At 36.6% G+C, this 22,116-nt stretch overlaps 1 protein-coding gene across 14 annotated transcripts in view; it reads right to left on the minus strand.

Annotated features, from left to right (window-relative positions):
• NRG4 (neuregulin 4) overlaps positions 1-22,116 on the minus strand; it is a 122,054-nt gene that overhangs the window by 66,871 nt on the left and 33,067 nt on the right. For 10 of the 14 annotated variants that reach the window (XR_012415227.1, XR_012415226.1, XM_005560140.5 and 7 more), the window contains 2 exons: positions 9,997-10,062; positions 7,970-8,063 (listed from right to left, as the gene is read on the minus strand). Coding sequence is in view for 12 of the 14 variants with exons in the window: in XM_005560140.5 (XP_005560197.1) it covers positions 7,970-8,063; positions 9,997-10,006 (104 nt within the window). In the remaining 2 variants the exon portion in view is untranslated. Of the gene's footprint in view, positions 1-7,969; positions 8,064-9,996; positions 10,063-10,936; positions 11,130-11,221; positions 11,345-22,116 lie in introns of those variants that run through there. The other 4 variants (XM_015453114.4, XM_073996458.1, XM_005560144.5 and 1 more) reach the window with 3 other exon arrangements.

Below are 22,116 nucleotides of genomic sequence, written 5' to 3' on the forward strand. Positions count from 1 at the left end.
TGTGAGCCACCATGCCTGGCCCCAATTTTTGCAGCCACATTAAAAAAAACCAAAAAGGGTGAAATTATTTTTAGTAATATATTTTTACTTCAATATATCCAAAATATTATCATTTCAACATGTAATCAATATAAAAGTTACTGAGATAGTTCACACTTTTTTTCATATTAAGTTTTCAAAATTTAAGGATTATTTGATGCTCATTGCACATCTCCATTCAGTTCTCAGTCACACTAGCCACATTTCAAGTGCTCAGTAGCCACACATGGCTCCTGGCTACCATATGGGACCACACAAGTATACAATGTTTGTTCTTTGCTTCATTTGACAAATACTTATTGAATGACTTATATATTAAGAACTATTCTACTAAGAATGGGAGGTTAAAATATGCATTTGTATTTCCTCGAATTTGCAAAAAGAAGCACTGGAAGTTTAGATAAGGGCTTACTGCTTTCTTATAGTACACAGGGAGGAAAAATGTTAAGAGACAGAAATGAGAGAAATATACATCAATGTATCTTTTGGTTTTGGTTTTGATCTTTGAAAAATGTGAACATATTATCTATTTAAAACTTGCCATAGGAGGGGCCTACAACAAACATATAACAAGTATCCTCCTCCCAGCTAGATTTTTGTCAGATTTTGAACCTGTATGGAACAAGGGGCTACAAAGCTTAGCTCAAAAGCTCCAAAGTGCCTAACTTGAAAGTGGAGAAAACAAAGACTTAGCCACTCAATCAAAAGCTGGGTTGGGCCAGAAAGGATAAATGAAATCTCCCAGATGAAAAAAGGAGCAAAGAACAGACAAAATAAACAGAAAACAAGAAGAGAATAAAGTTAAACCCAGCTATTTCTAAAACTGTGTGAAATGCTAATGGGCTGATCACTAAACATATGTGATAGCACAACAATAGTACAAAGGGAAAAAAGTGATTAAGGATTTAAACTGTTAGAAGATACTTGCATTTGTTGAGGAAGAATGAAAGTACTAATTGAGGGTAGACTGTAATACATTAAGAATGTATATTGTAATATCTAGGATAATTACTCAAAGAGTAATGTGTATAACAAGAGATAATGAAGAAAATAAAGTGGGAACTTAAAAAATAATTAGCCAATAAAAGGGCAGAAAAGAAGGAATGTTAGAGGAAAATGCTGGTCAACAAGCAAATGGGACAATGAGAAAACAGCAGCAAGATGGCAGACTTAAACCTAGCCTTATCAGTAAGTTCATTAAATGCAGATGGACTAAATTGACTAAATCATACAATTAAGAGATAGAGACTATCAGATTGAATTTTTTAAAGACCTGTCTATATGTTTATTAAACACATACTTTAAATATAAAGATACAGATAGGTTAAAAAAGGATAGAAAGAGATATACTGTGTAAAACAGCAACAAATAGAAAGCTATACTAATAGCAGAGAGGTAGACATTACAGCAAGAAGTAATACTAAAGATAAAGCAGAACATTGTGTAATGATAAAAGGGGCAATTAAACAAGAGCACATCAGAAGTCTAAACTTATGTACATGTAATAATTAACATAGCTTCAAAAAATATAAAGCAAAACTGGGGAAAGGAGAAGCAGGCAATCTACCATCATACTTGAAGTTGTTAACATACATATCTCAGTAAGTGATAGAATAATCAGGCAAAATATCAGTCTGGAAAGAGAATGTTTGGATAGCATTATTTACCAATGTGACTTAATTGAAATTTATAGAATGCTACACCAATGAATTGCTCCTTTTCAAATATGCCTAGAACATCAACCAAAATAGATTCCATGAAGGGCCATAAAGTAAGTCTCAATAAATTTCAAAGGAACAAAATTGTAAAGAGTATATTCTCTGACTATAATGGAATTAAACTTGAAACCAGTAATAAAATATAACCAGAAAATCCACAAATGCTGAAAATTGAGCAATACACTTTCATAGAATTAACAGATCAAAAAAACTTCAAAGGATGTTAGTAAACATTTGAATTAAACAAAATGAAAATATGACACATCAAAAATTGTGAGCTGCTATTAAATTAATTCTCAGAGGAAAACTTATAATTTTAAAACATTAGGTTAAAATAGATGAACATAAGATAATGACAACTGTTGAGTCGTCTAACAGAAGGAAAAAAGATGAAAGAAAAGTGAACAGAGCCTAAGGGTCCCATGGGACAACATCAAACGGACCAACATACCTATTGTCAGAGTTCCAAAAAGAGAAAAAAGAAAGGGATAGAAAGAATATTTAAAGAAATAATTGTTTAAAACTTCCCAAATTTGATGAAAGACAATATAAATATCCAAAAAGGTTAATGAAATCCAAGTAAGATGAACTCAGAGAGACCCATAATGAGACACGCTACAATCAAACTTTTAAAAACCAAAGAGAGAATCCTGAAAGCAGCAAGAAAAGTGACTCCTCACATAGAAGGCATCCTCAACGAGATTATCAACAGATTTCCCTGATCAAAACTATGCAAGCCAGAAGACAGTAGGCTGATAAATTCAAATGGCTAAATAAACAAACAAAAACAACTGGAACCAAGAATCCTATATTCAACAAGCAGTCCTTCAAAACTAAGAGTTTTTAAGGCATTCTGAGATAAAAGCTGACAAAATTCATTATCACTTGACCTGTTCTGTAAGAAAGACTCAGGGAGTCCTAGGTGGTGAAATTAAGATATCCATAAAGATAAATACATGAACAATTTTAAAAGCTAGTATTACCATAAAAATAGTTTGTAATCCCATTTTTATCTTCTGCATAATTTAAGAGATTAATGTATTGAGCTGAATTCTTAGTTTATGTTTTGTAGCCACAATATACAAAAATATAATTTTGTGACAATAAATGAAAGAAGTGGGGACAGAGCTATAAAGAAGCAGTTCTTATATGTGATTTAAGTTAAGCTGGTATAAATTCAAATTAGTGTTATAACTTTAAAAAGTTAAATTTAATCCCCATGGTAAATGCAAAGAAAATAGTTATAGAATATACACAAAAGGAAATGAAAAAGGAATTTAAACATTTTACTACAGGCTGGGTGCAGTGGCTCACATCTGTAATCCCAGAACTTTGGGGTGCTGAGGCAGGCAAATCACCTGAGGTCAGGAGTTCGAGAACAGCCTGACCAACATGGAGAAATCTTGTCTCTACTAAAAATACAAAATTAGCCAGGCATGGTGGCCGTGCCTGTAATCCCAGCTACTCGGGAGGCTGAGGCAGGAGAATCATCGCTTGAATCCGGGAGGCGGAGGTTGCGGTGAGCCGAGATAGCGTCATTGCACTCCAGCCTGGGCAACAAGAGCAAAACTCCGTCTCAAAAAAAAAAAGAAAAGAAAAGAAAGGAAAAAAAAGTTTTACTGCGAATAAATCAATTAAACACAAAAGACAGTAATATAGAAAATGAAAAAAAAGTGATAAGGCATATAGAAAATAAATAACAAAATTACAAAAGCCCCTTCTTATCAGTAATTACTTTAAATGTAAATAGATTAAATTATCTAATGAAAGACAGAGATTAGAAAAATGGACGAAAACACGATGCAACTATGTGCTGACTAGAAGCATTTTAGATCTTAAGGCACAAATACAGTTGACCCTTGAATGATATAGAGGTTGGGGCACCAACCCCCATGCAGTCAAAAATCCACATACAACTTTTGACTCCCTCAAAACTTAACTACTAATAGCCTTCTGTTGACTGGAAGCCTTACTAATAACATAAACAGTCGATTAACACATATTTTATATGTTATATGTATTACATACTATAGTCTTACAATAAAGCAAGCTAGAGAAAAGAAAATGTTATTAAGAAACTTGTAAGGGGGCTGGATGAAGTGGCTCATACCTGTAATCCCAGCACCTTGGGAAGCTGAGGTGGGAGGATCACTTAAGGCCAGGAGTTTGATGCTAGGAGTTTGAGACCAGCCTAGTCAACACAGCAAAACCCCATCCTCCACAAAAAATAAATTACCAAGTGCAGTGGCGTGTGCCTGTAGTCCCTGCTTCTTGGGAGGCTGAGGCAGGAGGATCACTTGAGCTCAGGAGTTTGAGGTTGCTGTGAACTATGATCAAGCCACTGCACTTCGGCCTGGGCAACAGAGCAAGACCCTGTCTCTTAAAAAAAAAAAAAAAAAAGGGCCAGGTGCAGTGGTTCACACCTGTAATCTCGGCATTTTGGGAAGCCAAGGTGGGTGGATCACCTGAGGTCAGGAGTTCAAGACTAGCCTGGCTAAAATGGCGAAACCCCGCCTCTACTAAAAACACAAAATTTAGCTGGGTGTGGTGGCACACACCTGTAATCTCAGTTACTCAGGAGGCTGAGAGGCAGGAGAATCGCTTGAACCTGGGAGGCGGAGGTTACATCGCACTACTGCACTCCAGCCAGTGAGACTCCGTCTCAAAACAAAAACAAAAACAAAACATGAAAGAAAGAAAAGAAAATTGTAATGAAGAGAAAATATACCTCTTACTATTCATTAAGTGGAAGTAGATCATCATAAAGGTCTTCATCCTTTTCATTTTCATTTTCATGTGGAGTAGACTGAGGAGGAGGAGAAAGAGGAGGGGTTGGCAGGCAACATAACACAAAGTATATCTAATGTAAATAGTGAATGGTTCTAGTTAGAATGCAGACCAAGGAAGAAATGGCCACAAAGGTAGTTTGAGGGCCAAATGGTAGAAGGCTGAAAGAGCTAGGCTAAAAAGTGAGGTATTACTTCATGAGTGGTAGATGGGTAGGTGTGAGGGCTGTCACTGAAGAGTTTTTTTGTTTTAGCTGGACAGATGATGATAATTAGGCTCTGGGAAAATTGGTTAGGAACTATTTCTATAGACAAAGCAAGGAATTAAGAAACTCTGAGCTAGTATAATAATAGTAAGAACAGAAAGGACTAGAGAGATGAGAGATACAGCAAAGGTAGAAATATGATTTGACAACTGGACAAGAGGGCAATGACAGAGTCAAATATAAGTCTGGGGTTTCTCAGTGACAAGATGGTTGAGATGTCATAATAGAAACAGGAAATGCAGAAAACAGTATGAAGTGGGATGGAAAATGAGTTTATCACTCTTAGCTATTGCTATTACAGCCTATAGGGCTACATTAGAAATGTGCTCCTAAGATAATTGGAAAGCAGTTATTTTTATAAAATATGAATTAAAATACATCTGCCATTCAATGTCACTCAGCCTTCAGGCACTATATTTTTTTCCTTTTCTCTCAGCCGCCCTTTCGTTCCCTACCCCACTCCCCTACTTCACTTCCTTCCAGGGTGTTTAGCAACTCCAGAATACATCATTCACATTACAAAGAGGGTGCCAAGACACAGAATCTCCTGCTGTTGTGCAATGTGGTGACCTTGCTTCATTCTCTATCCATCATGAACCCATGTGGCATGGTTTCAACTACTCCGTAATTACTACTCTTACATTCTGATATTAGGAAGAAACTATATACATTTTTACACCCGCTGTGGGTTGCCAGCAAACTTGGCCATTCTCTATCATTGGTAACTTTTTGAAAATACACTAAAAATGCATCTATCCAAGGTACAAAAGCAGGATGACAACCTAGGTTTCTTTCCATTTTAATGAATCTCCAAATTCCAGCATTCTTAGTTCTTTCTGTCAACTTATTCAGTGAGGTATAACAGATAGCTAGTATACAGATAGACATTAAGTGCATAGCTTGATGGACCAAGCACTCTGCCCACAATGCCATTAAATCAGGTACAAATACAAAAGCATAGGAAAACACCCTATAGGTTACAGAAGAAATCATAATGAAAAAATGTTTAAACCTAAAACTGAACAACAAACTATAAAATTTTTAGGGTAAAACAGAAATGTATTTGAAAATTTTAACATTAAATACAGTCTATTAGAAAATAAGGCTAAAGGTCATTGAGCCAAAGAACAAAGTTAAGGAATCATGCTACCTGATTTTGCTCATTATAAAGCTACGTTTATCAAGACTGGTATTGGTGAAAAGACAGGACACATAGATCAACAGAAAAGAATAGTCCAGAAATAGACCTGTACATAAATGATCAAGTGATTTTTGACAAAGGGGCAAAGGCAATCCAATGGAGAAAGAATAGTCTTTATACCCATGTAGCCATCATCAAGATCAAGACACAAAATATTAGTATTTAAAAATTATTAAATGCACTTTTTTTTTTTTTGAGATGGAGTCTCACTCTGTCACCCAGCCTGGAGTGTAGTGGCGCAATCTTGGCTCACTGCAAGCTCTGCCTCCTGGGTTCATGCCATTCTCCTGCCTCAGCCTCCTGAGTAGCTGGGACTATAGGCGTGTGCCACTACGCCTGGCTAATTTTTTGTACTTTTAATAGAGATGGGGTTTCACCATGTTAGACAGGATGGTCTCGGTCTCTTGACCCTGTGATCCGCCCGCCTCGGCCTCCCAAAGTGCTGGGATTACAGGTGTGAGCCACCATGCCTGATCTAAATGCACTTCTTCTGATAAGCATTCTTGTTTTATTTTATACACGCTACATGCCATATCACCTTAGAAAGAATCCAGAATGAACATACTATAAAGTTAAGTGAAACTTGGGAGTTGTATTCAAAGGTGACATCTTTCTTCTTCCCAGCTATATGACCTTTGGCATGTCACTTAATTTCTCATTTTCTCCTCTTTTTTTTTTTTTTGTATTATTTTCTAAGGTCTCCCCTGCCTCCTTTCTCTAAGATGTTTGTGAGAATTAAGTGTTGAGCAGAGTCAGCAACAAAATTTGGGGGGGACTATCTATGGAAATGTTCTATATCTAGATGTGATAGTGGTGGTGATTTCACAGGTACAAACATTTGTCAAAATTAATCCATTGCGCACTGTAAATGAATGTAGTTCATTATACATAAATTATATCTCAGAAAACAGATTAAAAAACCAAAAGAGTATACTCCTGAGGTACATCATGAGTGTTAAGTAATTGTTAATTTGTTCCTCCATTCCCTTCCCTTTACATATTCACTAGAGAAGAAAAACACCGGGGCACTATTCCCCATGTGAAAAGCCCTAAAATCTTCTTGAGATAGTTGTGAGGTTATTTCTTTTTGTCTCCTCTCCTCCATACTACATCCCAGTATCTTCAACTTTTCCTATGAATTTTACTTTTCTGTCCTTTTATGTACAGTAAGATCTTAAATCTAGATTCTATACTTCTCAGTTTGGTTAAAGAACAAAAAAGAGTAATTCACATGTGTTACAAAATATCTTTAGATCTTAAGTGTTAGCTCCACAGTATACGGCAGTACTACGATGTTAACTCATATACTAAAAAGAGGTTTATTATTACACACTTAAATCCTATTCAGCCAACTCATAGGAATCAGGCTACAGAAGTACTATTTTGAAGTTTTTTATGGGTCACTGGCTGTATCTGTACTCCCACAGTGAATTATATTATTTTAAAACAATAGTGGCTAAGATACCATTCTTTTTTATTTGCTACCACTATTAGAAAAACAATGCTTCTTTTGTTTTTTAACATATAAAGTGTAAGTTTTGGTGCCAACTCTGTTATCATGTGCTTATGTATTAAAAACTCAAAATAAAATATCTCATATTAGGTTTTTTTGATTAGCAAATTCCCTAGCTATTTTGCCAGGAATATTAAGTACAGACTGCCTTCCTTAAATTGCTAAAATCAAAGAGTTCACTAAAAGGGATTATTTTTTAAAAATATGTCTAGGCTAGGAACTACCATTACCAATTTTCAAAATAAACACCTTGATTAGTGAGATTTTTATTGTGCTATTTGTTTTTGTTTTGTTTTAAAAGGATAAATTTTCCCTTTATTTCTACGAAGAATATGCCTCATACCTTTTCATCTTACACTTTTTGTTTACTTTTTATCACTTCTCAAAGAAGTTAGTAGACAATAAAAAAATAAAGTTAACATCTTCCCTTAGTCCATTTAACTCACCTACAAAATGGGCTGGGAATAGTAGGTATCACATAACAAAGCCCCCCATTCAGGCAAAATGACTTGTGACTGGGACCACAGGGCTCTTCGTGATCTAAAACACATACATATATAAAATAGAGAAAAGCAAATTAAAGTTTTCCTAATGCAACAAGGAATAGGAATAACTATCTTAAACTGAAGTAGCAATTCTGAAAATCAGAATGAATAATTTTTTTTTCTCAAAATGAAAGACTTAATTCTATTCCTTATTTGACAGACTGGGACTTCTATGTCTTTGAGAGAAAAATTATGTCCTAAAGATATGGCCATTAACTATAATGGGTTTAGACACTAAATAACAGAAATAAGGAATGCCTATATTAGTTAGATTAAAAGGAGGTGATTAGGATCTTAGAACAAACAGGGCCTTTCTCACTTACTACAGAGATTTGGCAGTATTACCTAGAGTTTCCCTGTCCCAAGAATTTATTTAGATTCTTGTTTTTCCTATTAGGTCTCAAATACATTAATATCTGAAATTGCGTCTGGGAAAGGATTTAGATAATTAATTTTTTATTTCCAAAGTTAACTTTAAATGTTCCTATATGACAATCTAAATGTCAGAAACCAAAAATAATCTTATAAGGTGTTGATTTGCAAGGTGATTTTAGGTAATAGCTACTAACTACAAAGACATATCTAAAGTTACAAAGAAAAATTAAAAAGCTAAGTCATAGCTTGATATACAGCCAAATCTTTTAGAATACTAAGAAAATAAGCCTCTACTTCTCTCTTGCTTCTTGTCTCTCTTTCCTCTTTCTTCAGCCTCATCTTCTTTCTTTATCTTTGACCTTTCCTTTATCTGTCTTTATCTCTCTGCCTTCCCTTTCTCCCTTGGTACCTCTGCTTCCTTCCAGCCTCACCCCCAAGACCTTTTATAAAAAATCCCTGGCCACCAAAACCATTGTATAGAAAAAATTAGAATAACAGAAGGATTCATTGAGTCATTATACTAGTAATTTATGAAGAGAAAATTGGTGAATATTTTATCTTTCAGCCTTAAAGGGGAAATTATATTGCTTTAATATTGTACGTTGTTAGTTCTTAATTGTTTCTGTCTAGGAAATGACCCAGAATCATCCATTGGGAATAAGAAAATGGCATTACTCCCATTGGGACTCCAATTTGACATTAAAATTAGTATATTAATTTAAAAAATTATCTAGCATTTATGTGCCACTAAGATATCAATGCTTGCTAAGATATAATTACTATGAGTCAGATATCTCCACAATCAGATTTTCAAATTTTAAAACTTTTGTTTTACTTTAGAATTGAGAAAATCCTGTTTCAGCATCACATTATAGCCCAAAGAGTATAAAAATGAAAAGAGGAAATCAGAACTACAGAGAACTGGTGAAAAAGAAAGTAAAATCAACCAAAATGAATTCTTTGAGATTTTTTTTTTTTTACACAATGCCATGCTTCTTCCTAATCAAACAACTTTCAACAAGATTATAAAATTTTTCAGGAATAATTTGGCTAAAAAATAAAATTAACATTATATCAGAATCAAAGGAGTCATCATATATGGTTTTCCACTGAGGGTGGAAAGTAACTTTATCACAGCTAAAATTAGTGTCCTTGTTTTAATCAGATTATAGTCATACATATCTCAACACTTGGCATTTATTTTATCAATAAAGAAAACTCATCTAAACCTGAATCACTATTTCTGAATCTACTTTTATTCTGACTTCTATTTCCTTTACTATTTGAGCTGATTTCAGATATAGAACAAGCTAGAATGTATCAGGTTATAAAACCAATAAAACATATATGTCTAAAATAAAATAGTTTTATGTCATAAAGGAAGGTCTCTCAAAACCAAATATTTCATATTTGAAATATTAATTTCATATTCACATCTCTTCCAATGATGTTGGAAGGGAATAATACAGCCTTGTGTTAATATACATTTTTGATCGTTGTTCTATTGCTATGGAAACATATTGACAAAAACATATAAATGTATAAGAAATTACCTGTTGGCATCTTAATTTGTAAATAGTTTCATTCTTGGTCAAGAGATTAGGGTTGAAAAACAGTACCTAAAACATTTTAAAAAATAATAATTTAGGGAAAATGGTCTTCTTTTAAGGGCATTACAAAATGTCAAATATTCTAACAGCAATATTCTTAAATGTTGAAAATAATAAAGACATTTATATACTACGGACAAATTTTAGTTACGGCATTTTTAGATACCTATTACATTTCAATAAAAAATATGAACAAAACTAAAAGATCAATAACATACTTAATATAAATCATTGCCTAAATAATGTAATTTAATCTTAAATATCTCTCTGCAGAAAAGTCTAATAAGGCTTATTTTTAGTAAACATTATTAACATAGTAGAGTACTACATGGAATTTTACATGAACGATATGAGACAGTAAGTAAAACTGAATGAACTGAATTGACTTTCTGCTTTTTCATAAAGCTTATTTACAATCTGACTCTTAAGTCGAATCAGTAACTTCCACTTTTTCAATTTACTGAAAATAGCCAAAATGTACTACAGAAAAATCTTCAATTGCATTTCAAGTTTTTGCACTTTTATAGAACCTTTAAAACTTTTATAAAAGCACTTTTAAGTTTACCATAGATTGCACATTACATTTATCAATCCATGCGAACCTTTCTTTTAAAAAATGTCCAGGGCTGATAGGTGCAGCAAACCACCATGGCACACATGTAATAAACACACTATGTAACAAACCTGAACGTCCTGCACATGTATCCCGGAACTTAAAATTAAATTAAAAAAAAGAAAATGTTAACCACAGAAACACAAAAAATGTCTGGCATCTGGCAAAGCAATGTAGCTAATAAGACACTCTTACATATGAAGTTTCCTGCTATAACAGAAACAAAAGAATTCAAACATATATCTGAAGAGGTGAAGCATTTATACTTACATTATGATTACAAGCTCCCAATTCTGTTCTATAAAGAACACTTCTGACCTAAACAGAAAGACTCTAACAGAAATCTCAATCTACTAACACAGTTGAAATATCAAGGTCTTCTCTCAAAGCCAACAGCTCTTTTCTTAGACAAGCAGAGAGGCAGAGAGAGCGAGCAAGCAATCGAGAGAGAACACACACGAGCAAGAACAGGCAGGAAGGAGAACATTAAATCTATTTGATTTTTTAAAATCACTGACTCATACTGTTTCTTTTTTCCAAACAAATAGGACTTACCCTCAATAAAAACTTACATTCACACACAAAATAAATTTTGTTGGACATGCAGTGTTTCAAAAGTTTTTGAATACTGCAGACAACAGCAGCTGTGACTTGCATTTTATAACATGTCAAAAATCTGATTTATATGGCTGCAGTGTGCAGTGTGGGCGAGGTCACGCCAGACCAAGGTGTGCACAGAGGTCAGGCACTGGCCAAGGGAGCCACCCCTTCAATTTACATGTTCAGAGTTGCAAATGGAGCAGAATTTTATTTAGAAAAGGAGTTGTACTAAGGGGCACTTCCAAATCACTGTCCAAGTTTTAAAGGTAAAAACCAAAGCACATTCTTCAGACTCATTACTTATCTTTGCTTGTCTGAATAATTCAAGACGTAGTGTAAGTTTGGGAGAAAATAAATTTTAATGTGGAGCTAATGGGTAAGTGTTTCACAAATTTTTAAAAAATATTTTTCAAAATTTATGTTTTATGAGGTTTTATCTTACAAGCCAGATAAAATTTATATAAATAATGACCTGAAGAACTTATAAAGCTAAAAGAAGGTAATAGCTATAACAAAACTTATAACACCAAGTTCAATTTGAAATGAATAAAATCATTGAACCTGACTAATACCAATGACAGTATAATGCCTGAATACTATGGCAAAGTTGTTAAATATAGTGATGAAACTTTTAAAAATAATAAACAATTTAAAAATATTGACTAAACTGTAATTTTGTTTAAATGAAGTATAGAGATCTTCATCATATAATTATCTAAAGTATGCCAAACATTTAGATGGTTATCTTTTCTAAAATGACAATTACTACTTGACTGATGTAAAGCCCAAACTAATATGTTTGTTTGTTGTTTTAAGAAAATATTAAACTCAAAATCAAATACTCTAAAAACAATCTGTTCATTAGGAGAATGGTGTGAACCTGGGAGGTGGAGCTTGCAGTGAGCTAAAATTGCGCCACTGGACTCCAGCCTGGGCGACAGAGCAAGCCTCCGTCTCAAAAACAAAACAAAACAAAACAAAAAAAGCCAATCTGTTCATTATTACATTTTTAAAATTATACTTTAAGTTCTGGGATACATGTGCAGAATGTGCAGGTTTGTTACATAGGTATATGCGTGCCATGCTGGTTTCCTGCACCCATCAACCCATCATCTACATTAGGTATTTCTCCTAATGTTATCCCTCCCTTAGCGCCCCACCCCCTGACAGGCCCTGGTGTGTGATGTTCTCCTCCCTGTGTCCATATGTTCTCATTGTTCAATTTCCACCTATGAGTGAGAATATGTGGCATTTGGTTTTCTGTTCTTGTGTTAGTTTGCTGAGAATGATGGTTTCCAGCTTTATCCATGGTCCTGCAAAGGACATGAGCTCACCCTTTTTTATGGCTGCATAGTATTCCATGGTGTATATGTGCCACATTTTCTTTATCCAGTCTATCATTGAGGGGAATTTGGGTTGGTTCCAAGTCTTTGCTATTGTGAACATTGCCACAATAAACACACGTGTGCATGTGTCTTTATAGTAGCATGATTTATAATCCTTTGGGTATATAGCCAGTAGCGGGATTGCTGGGTCCAAAGGTATTTCTAGTTCTAGATCCTTGGGGAATCGACAGACTGTCTTCCACAATGGTAGAACTAATTTACACTCCCACCAATAGTGTAAAAGCATTCCTATTTCTTCACATCCTCTCCAGCATCTGTTGTTTCCTGACTTTTTAATGATCGCCATTCTAACTGGTGGGAGATGGTATCTCATTGTGGTTTTGATATGCATTTCTCTAATGACCAGTGATGATGAGCTTTTTTTCATATGGTTGTTGGCTGCATAAATGTCTTATTTTGAAAAGTGTCTGTTCAAATCCTTCACCCATGTTTTGATGGGGTTGTTGACTTCTTTCTTGTAAATCTGTTTAAGTTCCTTATAGATTCTGGGTATTAGCCCTTTGTCAGATGGATAGATTGCAAAAATTTTCTCCCATTTTGTAGGTTGCCTGTTCACTCTGATGATAGTTTCTTTTGCTGTGCAGAAGCCCTTTAATTTAATTATATCTCATTTGTCAATTTTGGCTTTTGTTGCCATTGCTTTTGGTGTTCTAGTCACAAAGTCTTTGCCCATGCCTATGTCCTGAATGGTATTGCCTAGGTTTCTTTCTAGGGTTTTTACAGTTTTAGGTTTTAGGTGTATGTCTTTAATCCATCATGAGTTAATTTTTATATGAGGTGTAAGGAAGGGGTCCAGTTTCAGTTTTCTGCATATGGCTATCCATTTTTCCCAACACCATTTATTAAATAGAGAATCCTTTCCCCATTGCTTGTTTTCGTCAGGTTTGTCAAAGATCAGATGGTTGCAGATGTGTGGTGTTATTTCTGAGGCCTTTGTTCTGTTCCTTTGGTCCACATATCTGTTTTGGTATCAGTACCATGCTGTTTTGGTTACTATAGTCTTGTAGTATAGTTTGAAGTCAGGTAGCGTGATGCCTTCAGCTTTGTTCTTTTTGGTTAGGATTGTCTTGGCTACACAGGCTCTTTTCTGGTTCCACATAAAGTTTAAAGTTAGGTTTTTCTAATTTTGTGAAGAAAGTCAATGGTAGCCTGATGGGGATAACAATGAATCTCTAAATTACTTTGGGCAGTATGGACATTTTCAAGATATTGATTCTTCCTATCCATGAGCATGGAATGGAATGTTCTTCCATTTGTTTGTGTCCTGAGCAGTGGTTTGTAGTTCTCCTTGAGGAGGTCCTTCACATCCCTTGTAAGTTGTATTCCTAGGTATTTTATTCTCTTAGTAGCAAATGTGAATGGAAGTTCACTCATGATTTGGTTCTCTGTTAGTCTGTTATTGTTGTACAGGGATGCTTGTGATTTTTGCACATTGATTTTGTATCCTGAGACTTTGCTGAAGTTGCTTATCAGCTTAAGGAGATTTTGGGCTGAGACGATGGGGTTTTCTAAATATGCAATCACATCATATGCAAATAGAGACAATTTGACTTCCTCTCTTCCTATTTGAATACACTTTATTTCTTTCTCTCGCCTAATTGCCCTGGCCAGAACTTCCAATACTATGTTGAATAGGAGTGGTAAGAGAGGGCATCCTTGTCTTGTGCCGGTTTTCAAAGGGAATGTTTCCAGCTTTTGCCCATCCAGTATGATATTGGCTGTGGGTTTGTCATAAACAGCTCTTATTATTTTGAGATGCATTCCATCGTTACCTAGTTTATTGAGAGTTTTTAGCATAAAGGGGTGTTGAATTTTATCAAAGGCCTTTTCTGCTTCTGTTGAGATAATCATGTGGTTTTTGTCATCGGTTCTGTTTGTGTGATGGATTACATGTATTGATTTCTGCATGTTGAATCATCCTTGCATTCCAGGGATGAAGCTGACTTGATCATGGTGGATAAGCTTTTTGATGTGCTGTTGGATTCAGTTTGCCAGTATTTTATTGAGTATTTTCACATCGATATTCATCAGGGATACTGGCCTGAAATTTTCTTTTTTTGTTGTGTCTCTGCCAGGTTTTGGTACCAGGATGCTGCTGGCCTCATAAAATGAGTTAGGGAGGAGTCCCTCTTTTTCTATTGTTAGGAATAGTTTCAGAAGGAATGGTACCAGGTCCTTTTGGTACCTCTGGTAGAATTCGGCTGTGAATCCATCTTGTCCTGGACTTTTTTTGATTGGTAGGCTATTAATTACTGCCTCAATTTCAGAACTTGTTATTGGTCTGTTCAGGGATTTGACTTCTTCCTGGTTTAGTGTTGGGCAGGGTGTATGTCCAGGAATGTAACCATTTCTTCCAGATTTTCTAGTTTATTTGCATAGAGGTGTTTATAGTATTCTCTGATGGTAGTTTATATTTCTGTAGGATCAGTGGTAATATCCCCTTTATAATTTTTTATTGTGTCTATTTGATTCTTCTTTTCTTCTTTATTAGTCTGTCTAGCAATCTATTTTGTTGATCTTTAAAGATTCATTGATTTTTTTGAAGTGTTTTTTGTGTCTCTATCTCCTTCAGATCTGCTCTGATCTTAGTTATTTCTTGTCTTCTGCTAGATTTTGAATTTGTTTGCTCTTGCTTCTCTAATTCTTTTAATTGTGATGTTAGGGTGTCAATTTTAGATTTTTCCTGCTTTATCTTGAGGGCATTTAGTACTATAAATTTCCCTCTGAACACTGCTTTAGCTGTGTCCCAGAGATTCTAGTACATTGTATCTTTGTTCTTATTGGTTTCAAAGAGCTTCTTTATTTCTGCCTTAATTTCGTTATTTACCCATTAGTCACTCAGGAGCAGGTTGTTCAGTTTCCATGTAGTTGTGCAGTTTTGAGTGAGTTTCTTAATCCTGAGTTCTAATTTGATTGCACTGTGGTTGGAGAGACTGTTATGATTTCCGTGATTTTGCATTTGCTAAGGAGTGTTTTACTTCCAATTATGTGGTCAATTTTAGAGTAAGTGCAATGTGGTGCTGAGAAGAATGTATATTCTGTTGATTGGGGGTAGAGAGTTCTGCAGATGTCTGTTAGGTCCACTTGGTCCAGAGCTGAGTTCAAGTCCTGAATATCCTGTTAATTTTCTGTCTTGTTGATCTGTCTAATGTTTACAGTAGGCTGTTAAAGTCTCCCACTATTATTGTGTGGGAGTCTAAGTCTCTTTGTAGGTCTCTAAGAACTTGCTTTATGGATCTGGGTGCTCCTGTATTGGGTGCATATATATTTAGGATAGTTAGCTCTTCTTTTTGCATCGATCCCTTTACCATTATGTAATGTCCTTCTTTGTTTCTTTTGATCTTTGTTGGTTCAAAGTCTGTTTTTATTAGAGACTAGGACTGCAAACCCTGCATTTTTTTTTCTTCCCATTTGCTTGGTAAATATTCCTCCAATCCTTTATTTTGATCCTATGTGTTTCTTTGCATATAAGATGGGTCTCCTAAACATGGCACACCAATGTGTCCTGACTCTTTATGCAGTTTGTCAGTCTGCGTCTTTTAATTGGGGCATTCAGCCTGTTTACATTTAAGGTTAATATTGTTATATGTGAATTTGATCCTGTCATTATGATGCTAGCTGGTTGTTTTCCCCTTAGTTGACGCAGTTTCTTCATAGTGTAGATGGTCTTTATAATTTGGTATGTTTTTGCTGTGGCTGGTACTGGTTGTTCTTTTGCATGCTTAGTGCTTCCTTCAGGAGCTCTAAGGCAGGCCTGGTGGTGACAAAATCTCTCAGCATTTGCTTGTCTGTAAAGGGTTTTATTTCTCCTTCACTTATGAATCTTAGTTTTGCTGGATATGAAATTCTGGGTTGAAAATTCTTTTCTTTAATAACATTGAATATTGGTCCCCACTCTCTTCTGGCTTGTAGGTTTTCTGTGGAGAGATCTGTTGTTAGTCTGATGAGCTTTCCTTTGTGGGTAACCCCTTTCTGGCTGCCCTTAATATTTTTTCTTTCATTTCAACCGTGGTGAATCTGACAATTATGTGTCTTGGGGTTGTTCTTCTCGAGTAGTATGTTTGTGGTGTTCTCTGTATTTCCTGAATTTGAATGTTGGCCTCTCTTGCTAGGTTGGGGAAGTTCTCCTGGATAATATCCTAAAGAGTGTTTTCCAGCTTGGTTTCATTCTCCCCTTCACTTTTAGGTACACCAATCAAATGTAGGTTTGGTCTTTTCACATAGTCCCATATTTCTTGGAGGCTCGCTCGTTTCTTTTCAATCTTTTTTCTCTAATCTTGTCTTCACACTTTATTTCATTAAGTTGATTTTCAATCTCTGATATCCTTTCTTCCACTTGATCAATTTGGCTATTGATACTTGTGTATGCTTCACAAAGTTCTCGTGCTATGTTTTTCAGCTCCATCAGGTCAACTTATGTTCTTCTCTAAACTGGTTATTCTAGTTAGGAATTCCTCTAATCTTTTTTCATGGTTCTTAGCTTCCTTGTATTGGGTTATGATATCCTCCTTTGGCTTGGAGGAGTTTGTTATTACCCATCTTCTGAAGCCTACTTCTGTCAATTTGTCAAACTCATTCTCCATTCAGTTTTGTTCCCTTGCTGGCAAGGAGCTGTGATCCTTTGGAGGAGAAGAGGCGTTCTGGTTTTTGGAATTTTCAGCCTTTTTGCATGGTTTTTCCTCATCTTCGTGGATTTATCTACCTTTGGTCTTTGATGTTGTGACCTTTGGATGGGGTTTCTAAGTGAACATCCTTTTTATTGATGTTGATGCTATTCCTTTCTGTTAGTTAGTTTTCCTTCTAACAGTCAAGCCTCTCTGCTGCAGGTCTGCTGGAGTTTGCTGGAGGTTCACTCCAGATCCTGTTTGCCTAGGTATCACTAGTGTAGGCTGCAGAACAGTAAAGATTGCTGCCTGTTCCCTCCTCTGGAAGCTTTGTCCCAGAGGGGCACCCACCAGATGCCAGATGGAGCTCTCCTGTATGTGGTGTCTGTTGACCCCTGCTGGGAGGTGTCTCCCAGTCAGGAGGCACAGGGGTTAGGGACTCACTTGAGGAAGCAGTTCTCCCTTAGCCGAGCTCGGATGCTGTGCTGGGAGATCCACTGCTCTCTTCAGAACCTGCAGGCAGGGATGTTTAAGTGTGCTGAAGTTGCGCCCACAGTCACCACTTCCCCCAGGTCCTCTGTTCCAGGGAGATGGGGGTTTTATCCATAACCCCCTGACTGGGGCTGCTGCCTTTTTTTTTTTTTTTTTTTTTTTTAAGAGATTCCCCTGCCCAGAGAGAAGAAATCTAGAGAGGCAATCGGGCTACAGTGGTTTTGCTGAGCTGCAGCGGTCTCCACCCAGTTTGAACTTCCAGGCGGTTTTGTTTACACTGTAAGGGGAAAAACACCTACTCAAGTCTCAGTAATGGCAGACGTCCCTCCCTCCACCACGCTCAAGCATCCCAGGTCAACCTCAGACTGCTGTGCTGGTAGCAAGAATTTCAAGCCAGTGGATCTTAGCTTGCTGGGCTCTGTGGGGGTGGGATCTGCTGAGCTAGACCACTTGGCTCCCTGGCTTCAGCCCCCTTTCCAGGGGGGTGAATGGTTCTGTCTCGCTGGTGTTCCAGGTGCCACTGGGGTATGAAAAAAAGCTCCTGCAGCTAGCTCGGTGTCTGTCCAAACAGCCACCCAGTTTGGTGTCTGCCCAAACGGCCGCTCAGTTTTGTGCTTGAAACCCACAGCCCTGATGTCGTAGGCACGTGACGGAATTTCCTGGTCTATGGGTTGCGAAGACCATGGGAATAGCATAGTATGTGGGCTGGAGGGCACCATTCCTCATGGCTTCCCTTGGCTAGGTGGGGAGTTCCCCAACCCCTTGCACTTCCCTGGTAAGGCGACACCCCACCCCGCTTTGGCTCGCCCTCTGTGGGCTGCACCCACTGTCTAACCAGTCCCAGTGAGATGACCCGGGTTCCTCAGTCAGAAATGCAGAAATCACCTGCCTTCTGTGTTGGTCTCGCTGGGAGCTGCAGACCAGAGCTGTTACTATTCAGCCATCTTGCCTGCCACCCATTATTACATATTATCTCCCACATTCAAAGGCAATTTTTACATAACTATAACCATTATACAGACATATCTCATTATATGCATTTTATTGCATTTTGCAGATACTGTTTTTACGAAAGGCTTGTGGCAACCCTGAGTCTGTTGGTGTCATTTTTCCAACAGCATGTGCTCACTTCATGTTTCTATGTCACATTTTGGTAATCCTTACAATATTGCAAACTTTTTCATTATTATTACATCTGTTATGGTGATCTGTGATCAGTGATCTTTGATGTTACCATTGTAATTGTTTTGGGGCACCATGAACCATGACTGTAGAAAATAGAGAACTTAATCGATAAATCTGCATATTCTGAATGCTCCATTGACCGAACATTCCCCTATCTCCCCTGGCCTCTCTATTCCCTGAGACACAACAATATTGAAATTAGCCCAATTGATAACCCTACAATGGCCCCTAAGTGTTCAAGTAAAAGGGAGAGCTGCATGTTTTTCACTTTAAATCAAAAGCTAGAAATTATTAAGCTTAGTGAGGAGGTATGTAGAAAGGTACGATAGGCCTCTTGCACTGTTAAAGGAAATTAAAAGTACTATTCCAGTGAACACACAAATGATAAAATGAAACAGCCTTATTGCTGTTATGGAGAAAGTTTTAGTGATCTGGATAGAAGGTCAAACCAGCCACCACTTCCTCTAAGCCAGGGTGGTCCAATCTTTTGACTTCCGTGGGCCACAGTGGAAAAAGAATTGTCTTGGGCCACACATAAAATACACTAACACTAACAATAGCTGATGAGGAAAAAAAATCGCAAAAAAATCTTATAATGTTTTAAGAAGTTTACGAATTTGTGTTGTGCAGCATTCAAAGCCATTCTGGGCTGCATGCAGCCCATGTGCCAGGGTTGGACAAGCTTGCTGTAAGCCAAAGCCTAATCCAGAGCAAGGCCCTAACTCTTATAAATTCTATGAAGGCCGAGAGAGGTAAAGAAGCTGCAGAAGAAAATTTGAAGCTAGCAGAGTTCATGGGGTTTAAGGAAAGAAGCCATCTCCATAACATAAAAGTGCAAGGTAAAGCAACAAGTGCTAATGTAGAAGCAGCAGCAAATTATCCAGAAAATCTGTCTAAGATCATTGAAGATGGTTACACTAAACAACAGATTTTCACTGTAGACAATACCAGCTTCTAGTAGAAGAAGATACCATCTTGGACTTTTATAGCTAAAGAGAAGTTACTGTCTGGCTTCCAAGCTTTGAATGACAGGTTGACTTCTTGTTATGGGCTAATACAGCTTGTGACTTTAAGCTGAAGCCAACACTCATCCATCATTCTGAAAATCCTAGGGCCCTTAAGAATTATGCTAAATCTAATCTGCCTGTGCTGTATAAACAGAACAACAAAACCTGGATGACAGCACATCTCTTTACAGCATGGTTTACTAACTATCTTAAGTCTACTGTTGAGGCAAGACCCTCCCCCAGCAAAAACATTACAACTCACTGAGGGCTCAGATGTTTGTCAGCATTTTTTAACAATCAAGTATTTTTAAATTAAGGTATATACATTATTTTTTAGATACAATGCTATTGCATACCTAATAGGCTATAGTATAAACATACCTTTTATATGCATTGGGAAACCAAAAAAATTTGTGTGACTCACTTTATTGTGATATTTGCTTTATTGCAGCAGTCTGAAACCAAGACCCACAATATCTCAGAGGTGTGCTTGTACACATACACACACACATAAACCATTTTAGCGTATGGTGTTTGAATTTCAAAATGACGTTTTCATGAAACAAAATCAGTATCTTTTATTATTTTATTTGAACCGTGAAGCTATGATGCTGTCTACTAATATGAAAATGACTACTAAACTGTATATGGGAGATAATCTGTGACTTCATGACATTCGAGATGTATTTATTAAGAGACATATTGTGATGATTTTGTATTATTTTTTGCACCATGCAAATAAGCAGTCTTTAGGATCATGTGATTCTAAAGTAGAAAATCTATAGATTTTCAAGCTAACTTTTCACTCTAAGTCAGTGGTCCCCAGTCTTTTCGGCACCAGGGACTGGTTTCATGGAAGACAATTTTTCCATGGACTGAGGTGGGGGATGGTTTCAGGTTGAAATTATTCTACCTCAGGTCATCAGGCATTAGATTCCCATAAAGAGCACGCAATCTAGATCCCTCACATTTGCAGTTCACAATAGGGTTCACGCTCTATGAGAATCTAATGCCACCGCTGATTTGATAGGAGGTGGAGCACAGGCCATGATGCTCACTTGCCTGCTTCTCACCTCCTGCTGTGCAGCCTGGTTCCTAATAGGCCACGGTCCGGTACTGGTCTGCAGCCCGGGTGTTCGGGACCCCTGGTCTAAATGAAAGACTTGATCTTTAAAAACTATTTTTCCATCCACCTATCAATAAATGTGTACTAAGTGGCCTACTACCCTTTTAAAAAAAAGGACAGTCTCTTGCTGGGTGAGGAATGCCAGATACATAAACAAGCACAAAAATGTTTTTGGCTGATTCATATAAGCATATTTTGACTTACAAAAATGAGTTTCACGTGATTAAACCTAATATTCTTACAGAGACATATGTATGTTACTATGTTTACACACACACACACACAGACACACACACACACACAAATTCTTAACTGTTAATGGAGAATCAGAAAAAGATTCCAAGAGGTAGAATGAATAAGAGTTTGTAAACAGAGATGAATGAACATTTCAGACAGAGGTAACAGCATGTCCAAAGGCATAAAAGAAGGAAGATCTAATGTATTCAAATAATTGCAGGTAGATCACAAGCCAGGAAATGTATAGTAGTGTGTGTGGAGTGTGTATGTTCGTAGGAGGGTGGGATGGTGGTGAAAAGAATGGCAAGAATAGATAGTGTAAAACATGCTGGATCCAGATTGTAGGCTTTATCTTAAAGGCAATGGGGAGCTTTGAAAGCTTTTTAGCAAGGGAGTGACATGATTACATAAACATTTTAGAAAATTCATTCTGATGGCAGTGTGGAAAACAAATTGGAATCTTCTGAGAACATGGTATCAGAGAAAGCAGTTTGGAGGCTATTTTAATAATAGTGAAGAAATAAGGCATAGGAATTAGGACAAAGAGAGAGATAATTAAAGACATACTTAGGAGGTACACCCACAGTAAAGCTGAGCAGGGTAAGAAAAAAATCAAGAACAACTTTCAAATGTTGCTAAAATTAAATAACTAAAGGAATAGCTATTAGGGAAATTCATATTAAAATCACAATGAGGTGATGTCAGCAAGATAGCTCACTAGAGACACCTGGCACCCATACTCCCCACCCACACAAGAAAGGACCAACGCAATGAATAAAGAGCTAAGATTTCA

Source organism: Macaca fascicularis, chromosome 7 (assembly GCF_037993035.2).
Source record: "Macaca fascicularis isolate 582-1 chromosome 7, T2T-MFA8v1.1".
Classification (NCBI taxonomy): Eukaryota; Metazoa; Chordata; class Mammalia; order Primates; family Cercopithecidae; genus Macaca; species Macaca fascicularis.